Source organism: Eptesicus fuscus, chromosome 9 (genome assembly GCF_027574615.1).
Source record: "Eptesicus fuscus isolate TK198812 chromosome 9, DD_ASM_mEF_20220401, whole genome shotgun sequence".
In the NCBI taxonomy this organism is placed as follows: domain Eukaryota; kingdom Metazoa; phylum Chordata; class Mammalia; order Chiroptera; family Vespertilionidae; genus Eptesicus; species Eptesicus fuscus.
The window spans coordinates 55,021,954-55,047,552 of record NC_072481.1 but is presented as its reverse complement, the minus strand read 5'-3'; the positions used below and the strand labels follow the sequence as shown (position 1 = coordinate 55,047,552).

Here is a 25,599-nt window from a genome sequence, read left to right as displayed (position 1 = left end):
AAGAAGAAAGAGGAAAGCTAAGCCCTGGCTGGTGTCCTCCCATGTACCAGGAGGTTGTGGGTTTGATCCCCCTGTTCAGGGCATATAGGCATATACCTAGGTTGCAGGTTTGATCCCCCTAGGGGCACATACAGGAGGCAACCGACGGGCGTATCTCTTTCACATGGATGTTTCTCTCTCTCCCTCCCTTCTTCCTTCCATCCATCCATCTATCCATACCTTCCTCCCTTTCTAAAACCAATTTTGAAAAAAGGAAAAAGAAAGCTGAGAATGACCCTGAAAACAGCATCACTACCAATGATAGGCAGGTGGCAATGCCCTGGGAACCATTTCAGCATCTCCAACTGTATGCTCATCTAGATTCCATCCTAGGTGTCTGTTCTGGCAGACAATCCCAGATGACTATAATTCCCAAAGACCTCACTTCTATATCTACTGACAAACAGGATATGAACTTGGTCCCAATTCTTTGGGTCAGAATCACAGGAAAGAATGCTTAGAGTTTCCCAACCTTCACACTACTGATACTCTGGGCCAAATAATCTTTTCTTGGGGTGAGAGTGAGAACTGCCCTGTGCATTATAGGATATTTAGCATCAGTATCATCCCTGGCCTCTACCCACACCACCTCCCTACCTGTTAAACAACCAAAATGTCTCCAGATATTCATGAATGGCCCATGGAGGTAGTGGGATGGTGCAAAATCACCCCAGTTAAAAACCATGGTACTAGAGGAAACAGACCTAAATGCCACAGCCCCGATGCAGGGGGCAGGGAAGGCAGGCCTCTGGAGACATCAAGTGTCCAGGAACCTGGAATTGTAGGTGGCTTTGTCTTTATCTACATTTCGGCCCATCACTTATAATGCAGGTTTCTGGCTGAAATACACTTGGCTGCCCTGAGCATAAAGTGCTTCCCCATAATGCTGGCAAAACATAATTAACCAGACGACAATGGCTTTCACATACACATCGATTCCTGTAATTTCAAGTCTCCATTACTAGATAAATCAACAGCATAATCCTATTTATCAGCAGAAGCCTCTCCTCCTGGCACACTTTTTGTTAAATATATTAATCCTAGAAGAGTCATACTTTCCCTCGGCTTTGCAAAGCAGTCCACCCATAAAGATGTTAATAGCCACAACCTCATTTTCAGTGTGCTGCTCCTCCATTAGTTGCGCCGCTCCCCTGCGCAGGGCAGCTGTGGGCTTCTCTGTCCGTAGGGTGCAATGCAGTGGGTAGCTACTCCACAGAGGGCCACGTGGTCCGAAGACTGCCAGGGGAGAGCCTGTGGTGCTCGTGCAGCTGCAGATCCCCTGTCTGGATGTACACCCCTTCACCCAGCCCTTTGGAAATGCCGCTCCAGGCCAGAGAAGACAGGAGGATTAAATTCACCCTATCCCCAGAACTGGAGGTAGAACCCCGTTCTGTGAGACCAAGTTATGCTACAAAAGTGCAGAGGAAGTATCCCGCCTGCCCCGAAGATCCTCCCCAGGCTCCTGAGTATTGTTTAGGTCAGGGCTCCTCTCACACACACAAGCAAACCCTCTGCAGAGCTTGTTAAAATGCAGATTGTAATTCAGTAGTTCGGGGCTGGTTCCTGGATGCCACCTTTCCAACCAGCACCCAAGTGAGGGGGGCCTCCAGCCCACACTTTAGGTATCAAGGACTAGCCAACCTGCTTTTAAACCTCTCAGCCTTTAGACAGCTCACAGAGGTCTCGTTCTGAGAAGAAAACAACCTTGAACAGAAGAACACCAGTTCCATCTCACACACACACACACACAGACAAGTTTGTTTGCTGCCTCAGTTACCCTGGATTCCAAGCCCAGTGGGAGAGATAATTTCCCGACTTATTTCTGTGCCGCTATAATCGCACAGTAGCTCCTGCCATTTGTTAGCACGCACATCTGGCAGCCCTCTTGCCTCAGGGCCAGCAGGCTCCAGACTCCAGAGCCCTGCAGAGCCTGGGCGAGCAGCCAGTTGCTGACACAGCAGCCAGAGGGTTCCTGGGGACTCTGGGAATTACTGTGCTCCGCATCCCAGGGAGCTCATCCTGGCCTCTGCTTAAGCAACAGGAGGGGCAGGTGTGGGTGAAAGGGAGTCTGGAGATCAGAAACTGGCCTCTCTGCGGACCTCTCATCCCTCCAGCTGTGAGCAGATTTGAATAATTGGGGCTGAGAGGCAAATGCAGAGGTCCTCTTGGCCTGTGAAGTGAGCACTGCTAGTCTCCACTCTGGCAGCGCATCAGCTCATCTGGAGAAGCCCTGGCTACGTGCTCCCGGCAGCTGCTGCTCACAAACATGCAGCAGACCAATGGGAAGGGGAAATAATGAAGGGATCCATTTGGTATCGAGGAATGGGGTACATTTCTGCCTTGATCCAAGAGATGTGATTCCAGAAGCAGCTCTTACCCTTGCCTTTGACCTTGACCAATGCACACACCTTCCACATCAGACAAGTGGGAATAAAAGGAGCTCCTCACACAGAGGTACTGGCAGTGCAGTGTCTGGAATCAGGCATGAAGCTGGGGGAGAGGAAGCCTGAGATGTCGCCACAGCCCTCATCAGTCATTGGCTGTTTCATTGTTAACAAACTTGTAGAGGCTGGGGTTAATATCCCAACAATCATCTCCCAAATTTCTAGTGAAGATCATATCAGAATAGGACTGTGTTGTAAACTGCCTAATGTGCTGAGGCCCACGATTGACTGTATCCTGATGAAAAGGATACAAGAGCCTCATTTAGACCACCATGAAGCACCACTCTTTGGAATTGGAGATCTCTATCCTACTGCCTTGGGATCTATTTAACACAATAAATTCAAGGGTCATCCATGACGATCATTAGGGAAAAACAAAAAATATTCCATGCCTTGCAATGCTAAGAAATACAATACTAAGAAACACATTTTGGATCCAAGTTCTATTACTGCAACAAACAATTAAAATAATGCCAAAAAAACTAAATTAAGAGAACCGAGCTCTACCTTGCTTCCCTCATGCAAATTCAATCTACCCTGTGTTCTTCTTGGTGAGCTAATGACTCTCTGAGGAAATCCACAGTGGGAAACTGCAGCTTCCTTCCAGCCTTCTCCGCCTGCCCTTGCGTTTTAAACTTTGCCTCTTGTCAGGCAGGCTTTGAGAGTGTGACCCTGCCCTCCAGGCTTGCCTATTATCCTCCCCAGGAATAGGAGTCCTTATTAAAATCCATGCAGCCCGTTTAGTGGTGGCACTGCTGGCTGAGCCCAAATTGGAAAAATTGAAAATAGCAAGAAGAGGAAAACAATTTGACATGCTTCTTTTGGATCAATAAAATTACTAATTTTTTTTTATGAGAAAAAGGTATCCTGGCATGGTTAGAGATATGTGGTCAGTCAATCTAGCCTAGTGAAATATTCTTTCATTTTAAAAAATTCCTTGAGGATCTACTATGTGATGGGCTATGTATGGCAATTGGAAAACATAAATTGGAAAAGGAGTTATTAAAAGCCACAATTACTTACTTACTTGATCTGTTCTGAGGTATGCTTCAAGGAAAGTTCTATCCCCAAGTGATCTTTTGAGGCAAGTTAGGAGTGGACATTTTATCAAATAGTGAAAAATAGAGTATTCTAGAATAAAGTCAGTAGAGGACTGAATGGTATCAGCTCAAGTTTTTTGAAAGACTTTGAATAATACTATGAATATGTGTAACTCCTGGGTATGCATTAGAATAACCTGTGAAGCTTTCTAAAAATGCATGTGATACCTGTGACCCAGCTTAACCTCTAAAACGCCTAGCCTTTCAAAGTGTGGTCCCAGGACCAGAAGCATCAGTATTAACTGGGAACATGGAACAAATGCAGACTTTTGAAAGTGACTTCATATCCACTGGCCCAGAAATTGGTGTTTTACCTAATCTTTCAGGTGACTCTGATGCATGTTAATGTTTGAAAACTGATACTCTAAATTATACTTTCCAGGGACTCATGCTTATAGAAGTTAATTTGTCACTGGATTATTGTATACTACTATGGTTCCCACAAAAGCAAAATATGAATAAAGGATTCTCAGGGGAGGATAATTAACATAATCATGGAGACAGAATCATATCCCTATGAGTTCAAACTAAATATATATATATATATATATATATATATATATATATATATGTATATATATATATATAAATCCATATATTTTATATACATATATATTATATATACATATATATGTATATATATATTATATATACATATATATATATATTTAGTTTGAACTCATAGTGATATGAGATATATATATATATATATATATATATATCCTACCTAATAAAAGGGTAATATGCAAATTGACCGCACCTTCGCTACACCCAAGCCATGCCCACCAGCCAATCAGGGCGAGTATGTAAATTACCCAACAAAGATGGCAGTTAATTTGTATACACTGAGGGAGGGAGGAGTGAAGACTGAAGACAACTTAGAAGGAAGAGGGAGGAAAAACGGAAAGCAAGGTGGCTGCCAGAGGGAAAGCTCGGGTGGGGCGGAGCGGGGCGGGCGGCAGCGGCACGTGGGTGCAGGCATGGCGGCTGCAACAGCGGCAGCAGCAGCGGCAGCACACGCGGCCGCAGCGGCCACTTGCAGGATTCTTCCTGCAAATGGGCTACAAGTATATATATATATATGAAGTTTAGAAAACCAGAAATGGTATCCTATATAATAAAAGGCCAATATGCAAATTGACCAAATGGCGGAATGGCCAGTTGCTGTGACACGCACTGACCACCAGGGCGCAGACCCTCAACACAGGAGCTGCCCCCTGGTGGTCAGTGCACTCCCACAGAGGGAGCGCCACTCAACCAGAAGCCGGGCTCATGGCTAGCAAGCGCAGTGGTGGTGGTGGCTGGTGAGCGCAATGGCAGTGATGGGAGCTTCTCCTGCCTCCGTGGCAGCACTAAGGACCCCTCTGAGGCAGACATCCCCCGAGGGGTCTCAGACTGCGAGAGGGCACAAGCCAGACTGAGGGACCCCTGCCCCAGTGCATGAACATCGTGCACTGGACCCCTAGTAGATTAGATATGCATGGATTTAGTTGGCCAATGCCAAAATACCATAAATCAACAACAATAAAGAGAAACTTGAAAGAAGAAATCTTCAGGAAAGTAAAAGCAAAAACAACCTTGTCCGAGTAAAGCAAACACATGTAATTCTACCAGGTAAAGTCATCTTTTTTATTTTTATTTTTTGTAAAGTCATCTTTGAAGGTAAAGGATATCCTTAGAAGGTAAAGGATATTATATAGGATAGACAAGGAGTGAAAGAAAATATGGATAAACAAGGACAGCTAGAAGCATTGAGGGGTGAGGCAGAAGGTAAATTTTTTCATTGACTTTGATTAATAAAAACATTTAAATAAAGATTGAGATAACTTGATATATATTGAATCCATAATTGGCAATTATAAAAAGTTAATGATATTTGAACTGAGTTAAAGAGATAAAAATAGAATCTAAGATTAGAAAGGATCTTGGCTAGCACCTATTCCAAACCAATTTAAGAATCTATATTTAATAACCTCCCTGTGAGTCTTGGTATGACTACTTTCGGTCATTGAAACCTCATTATTTGACAAGATAGCACATTCCAATTTTGAACAGTTTTAATGCCCAGAAAGTTATTACTCATACTGAGCCCAAATCTGCCTCATACCTTCTAATTCACTGGTCTTCCTTCCTATGATTTTATAAAATATAAATTTGCTGAGTATTCCCACCTACTGATTATATTATAATTGAGAAGAGCCGCATTTCTGAAAAAACTAATTTGTATTTCTGCCAGGGTTGAAATAAATACTACACTAAAGTTCCCACATTTTAAAATATTTTCAATGTGCTTCTCTCTAAGTGAAGGCACCACTACTGGCAGGAAGGAAATGTAAAGGACTTGGAACATACAGTTTATAGCGGAAGTCAGCTCTGTACACAGTAATGGGAATAAATGTCATAGGTGCTCTGACAGAAATAGGTAGAAGCTACACTAGGAACACAAAGCAAAAAGAGGTCATCAGAAAAGGCCTGAAAGGTGAATAGATCACCAGGCAAATGAGAGGAGGGGCAAGCATTTGAAAATTCAGAAAGGTATAAAATATATTATTATTTTGGAATTCAAACTGATGCAGCATGGCTGAAGCATTGGGCACCATGGGGAGTGGGTGCAATGAGAGATGAGCTGAGAGATGGGCAGATGTCAGAGACTGTAGACCGAATGGTCTTAAAGACTTACCTGGATTGATTGCTAACACAAGCTCTAACCTTGTAACCACCTCATCCACTACCTCAAGGAGTGCCATTAGCTCTGAAACACGTGGCACAGCCTCAATATGGTGAAAACCTGACTTGCCATAGCCTGACCTCTTTCCAAGGAAGTGGTATCGACTGACTGTTCTACAGGAGGCAAATGAGAGCTCAGTGAAGTTAAGTACCTTTATCGCAATCTGAAGATTATGGGGACTAACATAGGAAAATTAATCTTACAATTTGCCGAGTCCCAACTTTTCCAAACGTTTTTGGGTCTTTTTCATGAGTCAGAAAACGAGAAAAATGAAATGACGGGATAAGCAAAGTGCAAGGCTTCAGTGAAGAGGAATTGATGGGCTGCAAGCACCAGTTGTTGACAGATCAGTAAGGAAACCCCCAGAAGAGCATTCTAGCAGGTTCAGCTCCCATAAGTTGTCTGAACCAAATGCCTTATTTTCCCTATGGGGATCCCCACCGTCATTAACCCGGGGAAGCTCCATTAAGAACACAGAGTTGGTGGAAGATTCCCTGCCCACACTAACACACTGCCACAGAATTAACCCTGGGTAAGGAAAATTGTGAGTTCAAGAAAATTTATAACCCTACTGACTTTAACAAATCTGAGCTGATTAACAGGATGCCATGAACTGAAATCCTTGTGTTCCAATCAATCCTGCAGGAAACTTCCGGAAAGCACACTTGAGGGAGAAAAATCCATGAGATACTCTAAGCAGGTTTCTTTACAAAAAGAGAAGGATAATCGGAAAAGATGCAATATACCAACAAACAGGGCAATTATTAGCTAGTAATTTTTAAGTACTCACTCTGTTTGGTAAATAAATGTCAGCATTTACATTTATTCCTCATGAAATGAGTATGGATACTTTTTCAAACAAAAGCCCACCTGAGATAGATACTCATCAGAGCAAACTCTTCCCTAATCAATTGGAAGTAGTGAGAAAGATACCACGATGGGCATTCATTTCTATGCTAGGGCCATTACTAGAATGGGAACTTGCAAGCTATTGGTCAGGTGAGGAATTGAGGACAATTTCTCCAGTATTTAAATAGACAAGTTGCAGAAATGGTCTGGGCAAGAAGTAATGGGATAGCATTTGAGCAGGAAACGGAGAGCAGAGGTTTTCCCCCATCATGATTTAGGGCTGAAGGATTAAGAAAGTATTTGGATAGCTACATATCCACTGAGTGGCTGCCAATAGGAACACATCTGGATAGCCCTATGGGTATTGGTTTACCTGCTTTTCCGTTAAGGAGAGAATAAGCTTCTCCTCAGAAGCTATAGAAAACACCCACTCCTTTCTCAGTCCAGAATTCACTGATCATTAACAAGTAAGTAATCATTCTTTGTGACATGGAACCATGTGGTTGTACATATCCCCCCACTGCACATCCAAGGTGACTAAATATTCGATGACCATCTTTCCAGGCTCTTACTCAAAAGGAGTGGCCAATAGTCTCACATCATTGCAATAGTGATGCTGATATCATCCATTAGTATTCAGTATCCATTTTTACCTTCTTCTGTGTTTTCTTCCCCCATCCTATGTAGCAGGGGCTGGAAAGCTAACTACATTTCCCAAACTTCCTTGCCACTATAGTGCCAGATGTCATTTAAATTCTGCCAATGGAATACATTCATGAAATATTGTAAATGCAGAAGGAGATGGTGCTCAATCTTCCTGTAGTAATGGTGGCTGAAGGGTGGTGACTGGCAGTTGTGAGTTTTTGCAGCATTTTCACTGACTACAGACCAGATTTATGATACAGAAAGACAGTGATGCTCCCAGGGGTTATTTGACCCTGAATAAGGTACTTAACTTCTCCAACTCTTGGATGACTCCTTTGTAAATACCAGGATAATAATGGTACCTATTGCACAGAGTTACTTTGAAATCTGAGTATCTGGCAAGGAGGTGTCAGGTATTGCTGCTGCTGCTTCTGCTGCATAGGAACAATTTAGAAGGACGCCTGACAAAGGGAAGTCTTCAATAGGGTTGGCTAAGATGATGCTGATGGTTGGAAACCAACAGGCTATAACTGGCAAAGAAAGAGATTTGATGGTAGAGACAGAGGACAGCTCTGTGGCATAAAACAAATTCCTTAGCCTCTCTGTTTCCCATTTGTTTAACATTCTCAGTTTAAAATGGAGGATAGTATCAAAACCACAGAATTATTTATTAAGTGGAATAATATGTCCATAAATTCTGCAAAGCATAACACAAGTATTTGTCATTATTAGTTACCATACAAAATGTTGAAAGGGTTCATAGGAAGGAGCTGTGACTTCTAAGGAGAATTATGCAAATCAGCATGAAGGAAATGGACTTTGGACTGGGCTTTGAGGAACAAGTAGATAGAGATAGCAGAGAGAAACTTGCCAGTTTGAACTGAGGCATAAAGTTGAGAAATTGAAGGGCCAATATAGAATACATTATTCTTCTTCTCGTGTCTTTTTGCTAGCAGTTATACCACATAAGTTTTGAGATACAGTTAAGAGAAGGAATCCTAAGTGGAATCTCCTAATTGGCTTTCTGCATACTTAACATCACTTACAGAGAAAACTAGTTATGGGGGCAAGATGCATTGAAAAGAGAAAGCTCGTGGGCATGATTATGTAGGCTACAGAATTTAAAATGCATTCTTCTATGTTAAAAGCAAAAAAGAAAAAAGAAAGCTTCCTACTAGCAGGAAAATGTCAAGGTGGCTCGGATGGTGAACATTATTCCGTTGCCATGATTCCTGTGCTTTTGTCAGCATAAGAATTTTTAACACAAGCACGCCACTCACCGGAGGGCTGATGGACCTCATATTAGGTGACTCCATTCCAAAACTCTAAGTTGGAAAAATAACAACAGCCTGAGAGTGGGTTATTTAATGAAAAGGGAAGTTACAATGATCATGCCAGTTTCGAGAAATAAATAAGCAAAATGATCACTGACCCATGCACTAAACAAATAAATAAACTCTTAAGATGATGAGGGCAATTGGAGTCAAGTCATATTCATGTGGCTCCTAGAGATATCAAAGATAGTTGTTTCTTTGAAGTAGATGTTCAAGAAAGAAACACAAACCCTAGCCAGTTTGGCTTAGTGGCTAGTCAGCTAGGGGACTGAAGGGTCCTGGGTTCGAGTCTTATCAAGGGCACAAACCTTGGTTGCAGGCTCGATGCCCTGCCCTGGTGCAGGAGGCAACCAATGAATGTGTCTCTCTCACATCAATATTTCTCTCTTTGTGCGTCTCTCCCCCTCTCTTCCACTCTCTCTGAAAATCAATGGGAAAATATCCTTGGGTGAGGATTAACAAAAACAACAAACAACACAAGGGCTATTTGGCACATAGCTCAGCACCTAAAACTCTGCCTCATTTTCATCCTCAGTGGATTTCCGACAACCAATATTAATTTTTACCTAATTTAAAATCAAGAGACTGTATTTTAACCTGTTCTTTAATCTGGGAAAGTCAACATTTCCCTCTGAAAGGCTGTCCTCAACACATCCTGTCTGAAAGTACATATTTCAAGAATGCAAGGCAGCCAGGGATGAAACACAGTTATCAACCATTCTGCTTTTGGAACACGGCTTAAGTAACCCCTAAAAAGCACTGTATCTTTTGAAAAATGTAAAGAGAGAAACATGAAGTCAGTTCATCAACAAGATAACAAGAATGGTAATGCTGCGGTTGTTATGCCTATAAGTACAATAGTCGTGGGGGGAGCTGCATGATTGTACTCTGTCCAGATGTGGGCTGCAACAAGATAATTGACTTACAGCAGCTCAGAACAAGCACTAAGTAAAATCTCAACTCTAATATTTGGCACCCAACTCAACAAAAGCCATCAGGATTAAATCACATATACAGATACAGGCAGTTTAACTGTGCAAATGAAGCAGGGCCAATATAGAAAATAACGTGTCAACACAGGGGATGCTCTTTCTTTGACCATATGACTAAAATCTGGGGCTCTGACATCTGGATTTCAAGATTCAGTTCTGTCATTTTGAGCAAGTATGACTTGGAGCGAGTTGTATAACCTGCCCTAGTCTCAATTTCCTCATCTACAATATGGGAAAATGACTTTACATAACCTAGGGAATACTTGTGAGAACATTTCAATGATTCATTAAAAGCCTTATACACTGTCATGTTTCATTTATTTGTCAACGTGGCCAGGCCATAATGCCCAGGTATTTGATCAAACATTATTCTGGAGGTTGTCTATGAAGATGTTTTCCAGACCCTAGTGGGTCAGCTTGAATTTTACTACTTGCATTTTCTAGGAATTCTGCAAGCTGGGAAATCAACCAAAAATTTGGTCCCCAGCTAGAGCCGAAAGGATTGAAACGCCTCTGGAGGGTGTTCCCACAACCCAGACACAAGGGATTCTTATAATGCACCATGAACACTTGTAAAGCACAAGGAGAGGGTCTGCTTATTGTCGTTATTCACATGACTTGCTATAAAAATGCTTCGCTATTACTGTTTGATTGCAATGTGTTGCCCTGTACCCAGTTATGGTGTTTCACAATATACTGCTCATCTGCTCTATCCTCATCCTCAATGGAAGAATTCGATATTCCAAAATGTAACTGGCCCAAAGGATTTGGGATACGGGATAGTGAACCTGTGTGCTTAAGCACTCCACATGTCATTTTCTCTTTTAGTCCTTACAGACTGCATACTATTTTACTGATTTAACTAATTTTCTGAGGCCTGAGATCAGTGACTCTTTGCCAGTGATTTCAGTTGTCCTGTGAGGGCAACTGAAGATACTGAAATTGCGTTGGTCAGCAAGTTCCATTAAGTGGTTTCACGGAGGGGTTGTCAGTTCAAGTCAGAAAGTTCACTGGGTCACACATGTTGAATCCACTACATGCTGGGCACGAGGCAATGCTTTGTAATTGCAAAGAAGAAAATGCTTCTTTGTCCTAAAGTACAGAACATTTTTTCATAATGTTAAATGTAATAAGTGAGATAGAGAAGCCTATGTAGACAATTATGTCAACTCTAAATGTAGACAGAGAAAGAAGGTTTAGAGACAATAGCTAAAGATATTAAGTGTCACCCTAACCGGTTTGGCTCGGTGGATAGAGCGTCGGCCTGCGGACTGAAAGGTCCCAGGTTCGATTCTGGTCAAGGGCATGTACCTTGGTTGCGGGCACATCCCCAGTAGGGAGTGTGCAGGAGGCAGCTGATTGATGTTTCTCTCTCATCAATGTTTCTAACTCTCTATCCCTCTCCCTTCCTCTCTGTAAAAAAATCAATAAAATATATATTTTTTTAAAAAGATATTAAGTGTCATGGGCTATATTTGGGTGGTACATTTTAGGTGACTTTTCCCTTAAACATGTTTTCCAGTTATTCCACAATGAGTATGTATTGCACTTATTACTAAAAACAATTACTAGAATTAAGTACTTTAGTTTTTAAACAGTATTATCTGTGAAATACTCCAGAGCTGTTTCCATAATTTAAAAAAAAAATAATTTAAAAAGGAATATGTAAAAATACGCATATTCTATTGGGCCTTACACTGATTAGATAATACCCACCCACATTATGGAGGATAATCGGCCTTACTCAAAGTCTAAAATTAATTTCCAGGGGTAATATTTTGTTATCCAAAGACTAAAGATATAAATAAGCTTCCTTATCTGTTCTCTGTGCCAGTTTTCATGTGTTTGTTTGTTTGTTTCCTAGCCTAGCCTTTTATTAGGGCAGAGCTGGTCAAGTCCCAGCTTTCAGTCTGATTGGTTGGGGGGGAGGGGTGGTGAGGGCGGGGCGGCACCTGCATATCTCAGTCTCTGCTTCTGCTGATCCAAGGCTCACCTTCGGTCCTGCAGAGTTGATATTATCCATCCCCTTAGTTTTGATTGATACTGATAAACCCCCAGGAAACCACATTATCAGCTTTCATGCTTACGTCTCTTTCCATACCTTCTCAGTTGCTGGTGCCTGAAGATTTCCCTTCTTTTGTGCAAGGCCATCTGGGCATTAAATAATGTATCCTATCTTATCCAGCAGGCCCTGGTATTATACAGCAGGACAACTGTCATGCTATCTTAGACCACTACATTGCCATATCAGTACTCAATTTCATTTTCCTTTTACTACTTAAAACGTTTCTATAGATTACTCGATTAACCAGGTATACAATTTTCAAAGCCTTGTGAGATAACATTTGATATAGGAGTCAAATAGCTAATTTTGAGGTAAAAAAGTCTTTAATGAATATTTTTCATTTGTAAGTAAGCCTTTGTAAGTCTACTCTGGGAAATGAGAAATCACAATTTGATGCCATCTACTTAGTGGCAAATTATCTGCCAGACATTGAATACAATTGTTTAATTGAAGTTACTTGAATGTTCACTATTCTTAACAGAAAAATAATGAATCTGTTATGCTGAAATGTCCATGCCCCCTGGGTGGTATTTTCTAGGATAATTGCAAGCCAGTCTGTCTTATTCTCTTCCTTGGTGAACCCCAATTTTAATTTTTCTTTAAAGTGGGATTCATTGCTGAGACTTAGTACTTTATCTGGGACAGAGTGAACACTTATTATTTGATGACTGACTAATAATCATGGTTAATACTAACTGCCACCTGGTGAATTTTTTTGTTTGTTTTCTTTTCTACCTATTCTGTCAGGTTATTTAACTGGAACTTGAGAAATGCTGAACAAAAACTCTTACCATAGGGGACAGCTAGTTCTATCATCTTTTTAAACTCTCAAATCAGGGTGCTCTTTGTTGGGTGCTCTGCTTTGCTTTACTTTGCTTATTTGATATTTGAATTTCTAACAGGCTCCTGTCAAGTGTATTAAGATGATAGTTAGTAAAAGGGCATTTTTCTACCTAAGGTTCTGCAATGAATCAAGCCCTCTTATATTTTCCAGGGGAACCAACTGAAACATTGAAAACTATGATAATGGATCTTTCATCAATAACAGATGTGATTTGTAAAGTGAAAATCAATCTATTTTGACTGATGATGCCTCATAGCAATAGGGAAGATTTCTTCTGAATAATTAAAATGAAAAGTATGTGATCTATCATTTGCGTAGGATTAGAAATTTAGTAGTTATCAGTCTTGTCCAGCCATTTTCTGGCTTTATGACCTTGGAAAAGTGTGACCTTTACTTCCCTTTTTCAAAAGATAAGCTCATTTCCTACACACATGTCCCTCAGCAGGAAGATATAGAACACGCATCTCTGTGGACACCGGGGTCGACTGATGGACTGACAGATGTGACCTCCTGCTCCGTTTCCCAGAAGTTTACAGGTATGGAATTGGAAAGATGGCTCTCCCAGCCAGCACCTTGTTGAAAGATGAGTTTCAGCAGGTTTTGTGGTGGTTGTTGTAAAATAACTATAACGTATCAGCTAGGACTCATTTGGTTACAAGTGACCGAAATATAGTTCAAACCAGAAGACATGAAAAAGAAGAATTCTCTGGCTTATATCCCAGACCAGGGGAAGTAGAGTGCTTTCAAGAACAGCTGGGCTTGGCACTAGAGAATTGCCCCTAGCTAGTGCCTCTCTCAGTGTTTGGTCTCATTCTCCCCAAGGCCACTGACACTCAGAGATCCACATATCAACACACTACTACCAAAGAAAAGAGGATCTTTCCCCACAGCATTACTTAAAACAATAAAATCTGGGAAGGGTTCAGAATGGCCCAAAATGGGCCATGCATCTACCTTTTGACCAATCCTTTATTTGGCCAATCACTAGCCTGAATCTTTTGCACACCCTTATGGTCAGGAGGGAAGGGACTGTTTCTGTAATAAAGGGGTGGTGGAGAGTAGGCAAGCATAAGAGGCACTATATATACCTAACTGGCTAATTACACATGTTAACCATCCTTTAAAATAAAAGCCTAATATGCAAATATGCAAATTGTTCTACCAGGAATTGGACCAGGAGTTTGACCACTCGCTATGATGTGCATTGACCACTAGGGGGCAGTGTGGAACATGGCAGGCGTCTGTAAGGCAGCACTGGCAGTGGGCGGCAGTAGAGGCACTGCCGGCCTAGATAGGCCCCGACAAGTGGGGGACTGTGGTGGGATGGTGGAGCAGGTGAAGGGATGGGGCCAAGCCACGGCAGGGTGCCAGGGCTGCAAGGCTGGGGCCACGAGCTGGGGCTGCGAGCTGGGAGGTGTGAGCTGGGGCCCCAATTCCTGCAGGCCACCTTGAGGGAACCTACCTACACACAAATTCATGCACCGGGCCTCTGGTTTTATTATATAATAAAGTACATATGTATACAGTGTATGTATGTTTATATTTAAGAAAATATAAATTGTTCTGTGAGCATGTGTATATGTATATATTGCTGCATATATGCATATATGGATGAATGTATTTTCTGTATATTTCTATACATTAGTGCATGAATATGGATATAGTTATTCGTGAATATATTACAGTAGGTCTTTGGGTTACATCGGAGATCCGTTCCTATGGGGCGACATAACGCGATTTTTGCCGTAAGTCGGAACCCACTTTATATAAGCACCTATGTCACTCACATGGAGCACATACACAGCAGTAATGAAGTGAAACAGTAAAAAAATTTTAAAAGAAAAGATAACAATTCCTGACCTTTACTTGTGGTAAATAAATAATAAAAAACATAAAGCACATATGTACATACATCGAAATGACAGAACTTTTTTTTAATATAAATAAATGGGAGATGGCAACGTAACCACAAAACGACGTACGTTGAGTCTGATGTAACCCGAGGACTGCCTGGATATGTATCACTGTTTTGCAAGTATGAGTTGGCTTTTCCCTTTCCAGTGATTCTATTCACATTCCAAAATCATAATTACCTAATGAATTCTTTTCTATCCTCTATACTCCAGAGTAAACTGCATTTCAATCAGAGTAGCCTGTTTATTGCCCCGCTATGTGTCTGATTTCCTTCTCTGGAAAGACAGAGGATCATGCAAACATGTGGCAGTGTCTCCTGGGCCCCTTGAGCATGGGACGCCACTTCCATGTTGGGGTACATAAGTGGCCTGGCTTCCTATGTAGTTTTCAGGTCGGCAGGACCAAGGTAAGGGCTCTCTAAGATTGGACAATCAGCTAAACAAAATGAGGAGCCCAGAGATTAGGACAAAGGGTAATGGAACCAGATAGAGGTAAGAAATGGATGGATGGAATGTGAGGCCATGGTGATTACCAACACAGCCAGGAGCTGATGGTGACTTCTAATGTAGTACCCATGGCCTGCTGGGAGTGGTAGGTGCTGAAGGGAAATGGACAGTGTATGTTCTGAACTTTTGCTTTTGCTCTTTTTCCTGAAGGGTGGCAGAATGTGCCACTCCACCCAGCTGGTGTGGCTCAGTGGTTGAGCATCGACCTATGAACCAGGAGGTCACAGTTTGATTCCCGGTCAGGGCACATGCCCAGGTTGTGGGCTCAATCCCCAGTAGAGGACTTGCATGAGGTAGCTGATCAATGATTCTCTCTCATCATTGATGTTTCTATTTTTCTCTCCCTCTCCCTTCCTTTCTCTCTGAAATCAATAAAAAAAGGAAAAAAAAAAAAAGAATGTGCCACCCCATGGTGTGCCTCTTCAGCATGGGGATTCTTCTGAGCTGCAGACACAGGAGAAACTTTGAAAACAGTAGAAGTTACTCTTTTGTAAGGGAAATGTACATCACAAGAGAGCTATTACCAGAGGTCACTTTTTCATCTGAGAAACCTATGTGCATGGAAGGCAAACATGTGTATGCATATACCAAACATCTGCTCTTCCTATCTTCCTATGAATTGACCTCCTCTTCTTTGAAGCCCAGACCCCCACTCTTTTTCTTCTCTCAGGGATGTATAGAAGCCTCAAGCGCCTGGCTGCCTTTTGAATCTCAGATTTTTGTAGGGGTCCTGCATGAAATCAAACTTGTTTTACTCTTGGTAATCTATCTTATGTCAATTTGATTATGAGACCAGTCAAAGAACCTAGGAGGGAGCAGGGGGCAATTAAACTTCTCCTACACATCCAACTCTATTTTTTTCTTCTCTTCCTATCTTATCCAAACCCTTCTCCTACTACATGCCTCACATCTCCCAAGAAAGCTTTCTGAAACTGTTTTAAGCCACAGGGGTGTCTGACCCTTTCATCTGCCAGCAGAGCATAGATTGCCTTGAGATAATGGTCACTGTTTGGAGTTGCTGTTTTACAGCCAGACTGAGAAATATAATCTTGTCTCCACTCAGCAAATACGTGCCCTCATACTTAGGAAAAAGATAAATGATCTTAAAAATGATTAAGCCAATATGCACATAAAAAATAATTAATCTTTATATGTTCATGTAGCTGTTTCCTTTTCTATAACAATTTAATGGTTGAAATTTCTTTTGCTTTATGATTATACAAATGTGAATATTCAGCTTTTAATTAACAATTACATTGATTAGTTTTAAACTTTTGAAACATATTTGTATATAATTGTTCTCAATAGATTATGTAAAACCCAAAGCCTATATTCTCAAATATATACATACATACATATACACACATGTGTATATATGTATGTATGTATACCTATGTGTATATGTATGTATGTATAAAATTCATGTCAGCTTTAGTTACATGTGGACATTTGTTTGAATGTGTGGAGTGTGTGCTTTTATTTCCAAGAAAGTCAGCTCTGTTCCTTAATTGTTGCTATAACCACAACTTGGGAAAATCTATTGCAATATCAATATGTTATGCACATCTTTAATTAGGCTGTGCGGCCTGTCTGTCATAGCAACTGATCTTAAGTATTCTTATTTAGTCTACTTTACAACGTTCTCATATTTGAAGAGGTCTGTTTTGGCCTCATTAAATGATTAAGCAAATCAATATGTCGCCCTACAACTTGATTGCTATGTTCGGGAAATCTTGTGTTTTCACTTAGCACATTTGAAGACCATCTGAAAGGTCACTCTTCCCCCAATACCAGAGAACCTCTGCAGCTCTGGCATAAGAAGGTTCTCTTATCAGATGTGAGGGAGACATCTGTCATCCCCACTGATCATCAGGAAGATCTGCAGGTGGCATTCTATTGACTGTCAGAGTTCCGTTCTCTTATCTAGTAGTTCATGCAAATAAGTTGCAGGTTATTTGCTCAGAGCAATATCTTCACACCAGATCACCCAGCACCAGCAACAACAAAACATGACAGGAAAATTGATTCCATATCTAGAAACTACAAACAAAATCCAGCCTGAAGTACATTTTCTTCTTTTCCCTCAGAATCTGCCATGATCACAATAGGCAGAAACAATGATTACCTTGAACAAAGTCCTGCAGTACCTTAGTAGTTTATACGTTCCCTATCCACTATAATTAATTAATTCAAAATGAACCATTACAATTTGCATTAAGGAGAAAGCAGAGTTCACAAAATATTGCCAAGCAGAGATTTCTTTTTCCAAACACGTATGGGGTTATGCTTTTTACTTTGTTAAAGGTCAACCAATAATACAGTGATTCTGCCCTAATGTTACAGGTGGGATCCCCTAAGTCTAATCCTGTTTAAATGGAGGGTTGCATTATTAATACAGTAATGACTTGGCAGGGCAAGTCTGAGCAGCTAAGGTAGTGGGCCAGAAAATTAATGGGGGTGGGGAGCAAAGGGAAATATAGGCCCTCTTGCAAAATTTAAATCACTCCTGGTCCAAATTTTGGATTGGCACTGCCTCATGTGTTGTGGGCTCAAACATAGAATTAATGAGGAATTCTGGGTTCTGTGGCCAGCAAAATTCAGGATACCAGCACTCACCTTGTTAGTTGGCACTCATTTTGCTTCCTTGATTCTCAACACTTCCTCTCTGCCAATATAAGAACCTTAACCCACACTGGCTGAGAAAGGGAAAGAGACAGGGCAAAGGATGGGAGCCAATCACCAACTGCATGGTATAAAAGTGGTCATTATAGAGTGGGAGGAATATTTAACTCTTTCTATTCTAATTATTTCTACCTCAGTGCTCTAGAATAGTCCTCATGATTTTCACAATATATTCCTTTATATGGGTCTGGATTAGGAAAACAATATTCTAACAATGTAAAATATAAGCAAGTCCCAGGTTTATCTTTCCTGTGTTCCTTATCTTTTACTTTTTGTCCTTTCCTTGGGAACAGAGCATTCTAAAAATGGGTAAATTGATAAAATGAAGCTGAGCTTGAACTGAGTATAATTCACTAAATGTGAGGCCTTCAGGGCAGACTGTCACAGATTCATGAGATTGCCTATACTTCCACTTGGGCCAAGCTAAAGGGACCAGAACTCATCTCATTAAAAATAATAATAATAATAAATAACCAGAGAATCAGATTTTGCTCCTAAGCAACCCAGCTCTCCACTGTGTCTACTAAATCTTCAACCTAATTCAGCCACCGCCATCCCCACCTTGCATTTGACAGTAGTGGAGAGACATTTTTTTCTTCTCATAAATGTTTCCACTTATAAAAATCTTTGTCTAGTGACAGCAATGCCTGGCCTAGCTGAAGCATCAGCCAATAAAACTATCATCAACAATGATTGTGTTTGCAGACACTCTAGATCTAGAAATCATTGCTCACATGTCTACCTGTTTAAAATATTTCTTGCAAGTCTGTTGGTTCCTGGTAAGCATGTGCTTTCTTCTGAAAAACTTGTGAGAAAACCTTGAGAACCAGGATCTTAAAATACATAGATGAGCTCTGGGTTCGCCTGGCTCAGCTCGGCCATGGCGATTGACCCTTCTCTGGGTGAGAATAGAATGAATGGGGACGTAGGCTGCTTTTGGAGCAAGCTTTGAGGGTCACTATTGAAGATATTTTCTCCAAATACCCAATTCACCACCGATCATTTTAGCTGTATTACTCTGGTTCTTGAAGACCTTTTCCTCCTGAATCTTATCTAATACAGCTATCTCTGGGTAGGGTTGCACCTGAAGCCATTATTTGGTGAGGACCAACGCGCAGAGCATTTGAGTACAGACATGGAGTACAGACATGGGGATGGTGGGGGTTGGGATTGCGAGAAGAAAAGATGAAATCAATGAGGAGGAAGGTAGAGAGCCCGCAACTTTTGCTTCCCTGCCAATGTAACCTAGAGGCGTTTGAGATGGAGGAAAATCTATCATTTTATTTAGGTATTATGTTGTTTTCCAACTCCCATGCAAAATTTTCTGCTCATCCCCTTCACTCATGTTATATGGGGCCTTTCTATCGTGCATAGACTACAAGAATAAGTTACCTGCATATGTACTAGTTTTTGCATAACATGAAATTGCCAATTGTGAATATGTCTAGTTTGTTTTAGCTAGCTTAATGCCTCATTGCTTCTCTTTAGTTATTTCTTGCTGTTAAATAAGGTGAAATGCTTTGTGTAATTCCTGGTCTATAAATATCCTACTGGGCTCAGAATATATTTTGAAATTTTCATTATAAAACAGAAATGCAGAAAAGTGCATACAACATGAATGGATACTTAAAAAAATATTTAGAATGTGAACATCCATGTCACTTCCAACTGGATCAAGAGGTAGCATCTTTGTTGGTGTCCCAGGAACTCACACTGCTCACAAACCACATATTTTTCTCAGAGTAACTGCTTTTCTCACTTGTATGATAATAATTTCATTACTTTTTATTCCTTTTTAGTTGTACCTCCTATGTATGCACCTAAGCAACATCATTTAGTTTTGCCTCTTCCTCTGTTCTATAAAGAAATCATATTGTGTGTATTCTTTTATTCTTGCACTAGAGGCCTGTTGCACGAATTTGTGCACCAGTGGGGTCTGGCTGGCCCAACCCAATCGGGGCCGATTGGGACAGGCTGGCCAGGGGGAGGGGATGCAGGAGGTTGGCCCATCGGCCCCACCCCTGATCTGGGTGGGGGAGGGGGCAATCGGGGACAGGGCCAACTGGGATTAGGGGCCATAGGCGGTTGGCTGGCTGGCCATGCCCCCTGGTTGAACTCCTGGTCGAATTCCCAGTCAGGGGGGACAATTTGCATATTAGCCTTTTATTATATAGGATCTTTTGCTCAAAACTATGTTTGTGTAAGACTTATTCATGTTGTCACATGAAGCTAGTTGCTTCATTTTTCATTGCTGTATAGTATTCTAGTGCATGTAGCACAATTTTAACCCACTCTCCTACTAATAGACATATGGGTTGTTCCCAGTTTCTTGTGATCATGAAAAATGCTGCAGTACCTGCTGTCCATGCATGCCATGTGACATGTTACAATTTGCATTAAGGAGAAAGCAGAGTTCACAAAATATTGCTAAGCAGAGATTTCTTTTTCTAAGAAATGCTGGGGCATGGGTTATGTAGATCTTCAGCTTTATAGAATAATAGGAAGCTGTTTTTTCCAAATTGGTTATTCCAGTTTATACTCCACCTACCAGTGTACAAGAGTTCTTTTTGTTCCACACCTTCACCAACACTTGGTATTATCAGATTCTTAATTTTTTTGCCAATTTGATATTTAGTGTGGAGTAATATGCTTTATTTTTCTCTTCTCGTTGTGGTTTTAAGTTGCAAAACTCTGATTTCTAATGACCTGCCCTGAACTCAAATTCTTTAAAATTTAAATGCAAAGTTTGTTATTCTGGACTATGGTAGTTTAGTGTTTATTCATACTGAGAACTTCAAGTCATAACTGGTAAGTATAAGAGAAGTAAAAAACAAAAAAACAAACAAAACAAACACCCAAAAACCTTCATTCATTGAACATCAGCTAGGAACTGGGCACCTCATGCACTTTGCCCTACTTAATCCTCATAATAACTTTGCTAGTTGATATTGTTAGCCCTATTTTCACTCAAGCCATGCCTGTGTGCTTTTGAAGCCTAAAAAAAAAAAACTCTCTTCAGTAATTATGTTTCCTTCCAAAAAATAGCTTCTGTAGGGTCAAAATAATGATTAATATCCTGTGGTAAAGTCATATTAAAAACTACACCAAAAGAATATCAAAGGTAGCTTAGCTAATATGACTAATTTAATAACAGCCTCTACACGTCAGTTTTTCCCTTAACACTTCAAAATCCAATCCATTAATATTTAAACAAATGAAAGGGTCCTTAATTTGAGGTGGGATTTCCCTCCTGAGAGGAATTGGTGAAAAACTTCAGGCGTGTGTTTCATTTTCTGCCTGTGACACGTCCTTGTGAAGTGGTTAACATGATCCAGTAGAGTTATAGAATATTAATTGACAACCAGAAATAAAAGTAACAGAAACGAGAGTGAGACAAACTATTCTCTGAGATCATTTTTATATAGGTAATCAATTAATAGGACATGCAACAAATTCAAGCCATGGACCCTTTTTTAAAAATTAATTTGAAACCATTTAAAGGATAAACATCAAGCAAGGCTCCTAAGAATTTATGTGTCATTAATGGTGCCTTTTTCTTTCTAACAATAAAGGTCTAATAAATAGCTTGTAAATCCTGCAGATACAGAAACCATTTTCAAAAAATCAAATTAACCAGATGCAAAGACTCAGGTATGATATTGCCTACAAAAGGGGATGTACGAAGCTAGCTCTCACCTCCTCCCTGGATGTTAAGAGTACCTCAGAACAGGAGTAGCATTCTGTATGTAACTTTCCTCTCTAGTATCTTTATAAAATGACCCTTCAATGGGATCGGATCCAAAACTCTTCTCTAGGATGTAGACACACTGGTGACTTGTACCTTTGTTACCAACAACTTCAAATGTGGACTTTGCATTCATGAATATTAACCTCACATTCACCCCACTACATAGAAACAAACAGAGATAACACTTTTATTAATCACTCCCAGGCACTTCTCACATTTTGTGAGGTTCATTACTTTTTCCTTCACTCCACAGTACAAATCCTTGCTTGCAAAAGCGCTAGTCTAGTGTGCACTTCCCAGCTGTCAATATGCCTCCAGTCTCTTCTGTACCACCAATAGGCCACAAAGACTTGAAGGTTCAGGGATTACAGGATTTAAAGGATTTTAAGCCCTTTAAATTTGAAAACTCTTTAAATACCATTTTCTCTGCAGCCACGGAGCATTTTAAAATCAGCTTGCCCTTTTTCTAGCTCCAGGTTTCAGAATTAGTGTTTTCAAAAGTATAAATGCTTTTCTGCAATTCTACAAAGAGCTGTCCCCAACCAGTTGACCTCCGGGAAATAAAACCAGCTACTTCTCTAGCTGGTCACTGCTTATCAGAGGCAATAAATGGCAAGATGTGTATGTTATGCCACAAACCTCCAGGAAAACAGGTAATTGCTTCCTCAACTCCACATGAAGCCAGTGAATCAGAAGGACCAGCAGACTTTAGACGTGTGTCTGTAACTGTCTAAGAATGAGAATACAGAAAATGTCAAGGGCCCAAAGAAGCTCAGTGGGGCAGCAAAAGCCAGTTCAGTGATTGGAAAACATCTTGCTCCTAAAGGAAATCTGTTACCATGGATACCCTCGAATCCCAGATAACCCTCTGAGGTCTTACCTCTTGTGTCCTCACATTTATGTATCCATAGTGAGTTCGAAGGGGTCGCCTGTATGTGTAGGAGAATGGTATCCATTTTGTACCAGGTTGTCCAAAGCAGTTTAGCAGCAATGGGAAATTCACTTCATTTACAAGGCGCACAATCAGCAGGAAGAGAAACGCTGCTATGAAGCTCACTGCAATCACAGACTTTCTCTACAAAACATTAAAAAAAAAAAAAAAAGAAAGAAGGAATGAATGACTTTCAACCAAAAGCAGTTACAGAGGTTCCTTTATTGCTCTCCCTTTCTCCTTCAAAGGTATCAAAGGATGCTGTCATTTAGGATATGTTTATCTGGAAACAGAAAATAATTATTTGGTGACTAGTTTGCCTTAGGGTGCTAAGCCTCTGAGAGTAAGCAAAGCAGCTTTCTTGGGTTATCTTTCCATTCCATTCCTACCCTTTCTTACCTGTCTATCTTCCTTGACAACTTATTCAATTTTCAAATCTAAAAGAGACATTCCCAACCATGGAAGCCCTTATTAACTGCTCAGCTTCCTCCCCACCCTCATCACTTCCTCCCCAACATATTTACCCTGCTAGAAGAAGTCCTGCTACTCCCATACTCTGAAGGCACTTGTATTGCACACTTTTCATTGTGCAGTTATTCCTGTGACTTTTCCTCCAAGTAATTGTGAGTTCCTGGAGAACGGGGATATACTGTGTCACACTGATCTCTGTATCCAAGTACCTTACATACTACACTAATAGACACCCAACCAACAATTGAGTGAATGAATGAATGGATAAGTTTTTTGCATTCTTACAAAGTCCCACTATCAATCATCATCCTGTTTCTTTATCTAGCACCTTCTACACGAAGGAAACTTTAACCTGTGCTATAAGGTATGCACAAGTAAGACTTGAAAAGCTAACAATAGAGCAGGAACAAACGCATGCCAAGCAGCATACGAATACCCCCCCGAAATGTGCTGCTATGGAACAAGAACAGGAGCAACTGCATCTGATTGGGGAAAGCAGAGATGTATTTGAGCCTGAGCTTAATAAAATATCCTCCAGGGCTTTCTAGGAGGAAGGAACAGAGCCAAGAGGCAAGGAGACGTGCCACTTTGTTTTACTGGGACATAGAGAAATAGAAAATGCTGGAAACACAAATGACAACTCTAGGGACTGCCTTGGATACCACGCTGAGACGTCCAGTGGATTTGCTAGGTGACAGTAAACTGAAGGAGGCTTCTGTTTAATTTTTTAAGGTGACTGTTGTAAGTTATCATCAAACCTCAGTATTTAAGATGCTTTGAGCAGGAAGAGACTAAAAGTTGGAGCTACATAGGAGGTTATTCCAATTGGCTAGGATAGAGGTAATGAGGGATGGAAAACTAGAGCAGTGGCAGGGCGGATAAAAAGGTGGAAAAAGACATAAGAAACTCAATGTAGGGAAAAGGCAGAGAACTTGGTTACTAACTTGGCAGATAGAAAATTCAGAGATGCCCAATATTTTGAGTCTCAGTAACTGTAATAATACTGGTTATTTAAGGTGAGACCAGAGTGGGTAGAGCCAGAACTGATACAATAAGAAGACAGAGCCCTGGGCTTTCTAAGTCCTCGTGTTCAGGGCCTGGTTGGTGATCTGGACGGAACTGTCAAGGAGTCAGGCTAAGGTGAAGGTTGGAACAACTCTGCCTTCAAATCCAGGGTGAAGACACACAAACTGTTCCTCCATGAAGTTGGGCTTGGCCCCTGATGCTTCCTCAAACTTCAGGGAAACCTAATATCTTTCTGGGAATGACTAAATATTTTTGAGGTTGTTGCTGTAGTTCTAGCTTACCACTTTTTGGGGTAATCAGTTTCTTTTTGCTATTCACAGAATGTCTCAAAAGGAGAAAAGAAATCTAAAGCTAGCCCTTTATCCTCTCTGGGCGCATGGTCATAAGCCCTCACAAATCAGAGACACCCAAAGGGAGTCTTTGCTCTTATTCAGCCTCTGTAATTTGTAAAAATTCTATCCCTCTGTCTAACCAGCCTAATTTTTCAATCACCTGAAATTCCCTTGAGTTCTGCCTCTTCAAAACCCCTTATCTCACCACTAACTGCCACAGCCTTACCTCATTTAACCTTCTAATCATGAAAACCCATATTAATTTGCCCCTCTATAGAAGCATTATGTCCACAACATTGCAATGTGTCAAGGTAACAGCTTAAATGAGGTGATGGATCTTACAAGTTAAAGGGACATAGACCAGAACAGATGGCTAAATAAAAGCAGAGGCCAGTCACCCATTAAGTAAACAGGTAAGAACTTTTTTACCACCATCTGGTAGCTTGTTGCAAACAGCAGCTTGCTTTGAAGGAGACCCAGATGGGATTTGTGCCTTTGTCTAGTCCAGAGCCCAGCACAGCTCTGGTTCTCTTGGTTGTCACACTGCATTGTATGGCTGGGTGTCTGGGGACAAAGGTGTGGATAGTCTTTCTGAATTATCTGATTGTGTATAGTAACATGTACATTAGAAGAAAATAAACCATTTTGCGAGAAACTACAATATGGAATGAAATCATAGTTGTAAAAGCTTGCTCCCTAGTAATGCATGTCTGCCTCCCATGTCCTATAAAAGGGAACCTTGAGGCAAGCAAATGGAGAGTGGAAGCTAGACACCATCTCCCCTTGACGTTAAGTCATATTCTGCAGTGGGTAGAGGTGTTCCTTTCATAGCTCAGGCTTCCAGCTCAATATCTGTTGTGTTGTCTGGACCTGATTCTTTACTTCTCTTCATGCTTCCACATTCCTGTTTAACATGAAAATATCCCCATGGTGCTGATATAAAACCTCC

General features: G+C 40.9%; 1 protein-coding gene across 1 annotated transcript in view; it reads right to left on the bottom strand.

The window, feature by feature from the left end:
* ST6GALNAC3 (ST6 N-acetylgalactosaminide alpha-2,6-sialyltransferase 3) overlaps positions 1-25,199 on the bottom strand; it is a 293,869-nt gene extending 268,670 nt beyond the window's left edge. The window contains exons 1-2 of the mRNA XM_054721324.1: positions 25,080-25,199; positions 22,771-22,965 (exon numbers count right to left, since the gene is read on the bottom strand). Of these exons, the coding sequence (XP_054577299.1) occupies positions 22,771-22,965; positions 25,080-25,199 (315 nt within the window). The remainder of the gene's footprint in view (positions 1-22,770; positions 22,966-25,079) is intronic.
* Positions 25,200-25,599: the final 400 nt, after the last annotated feature.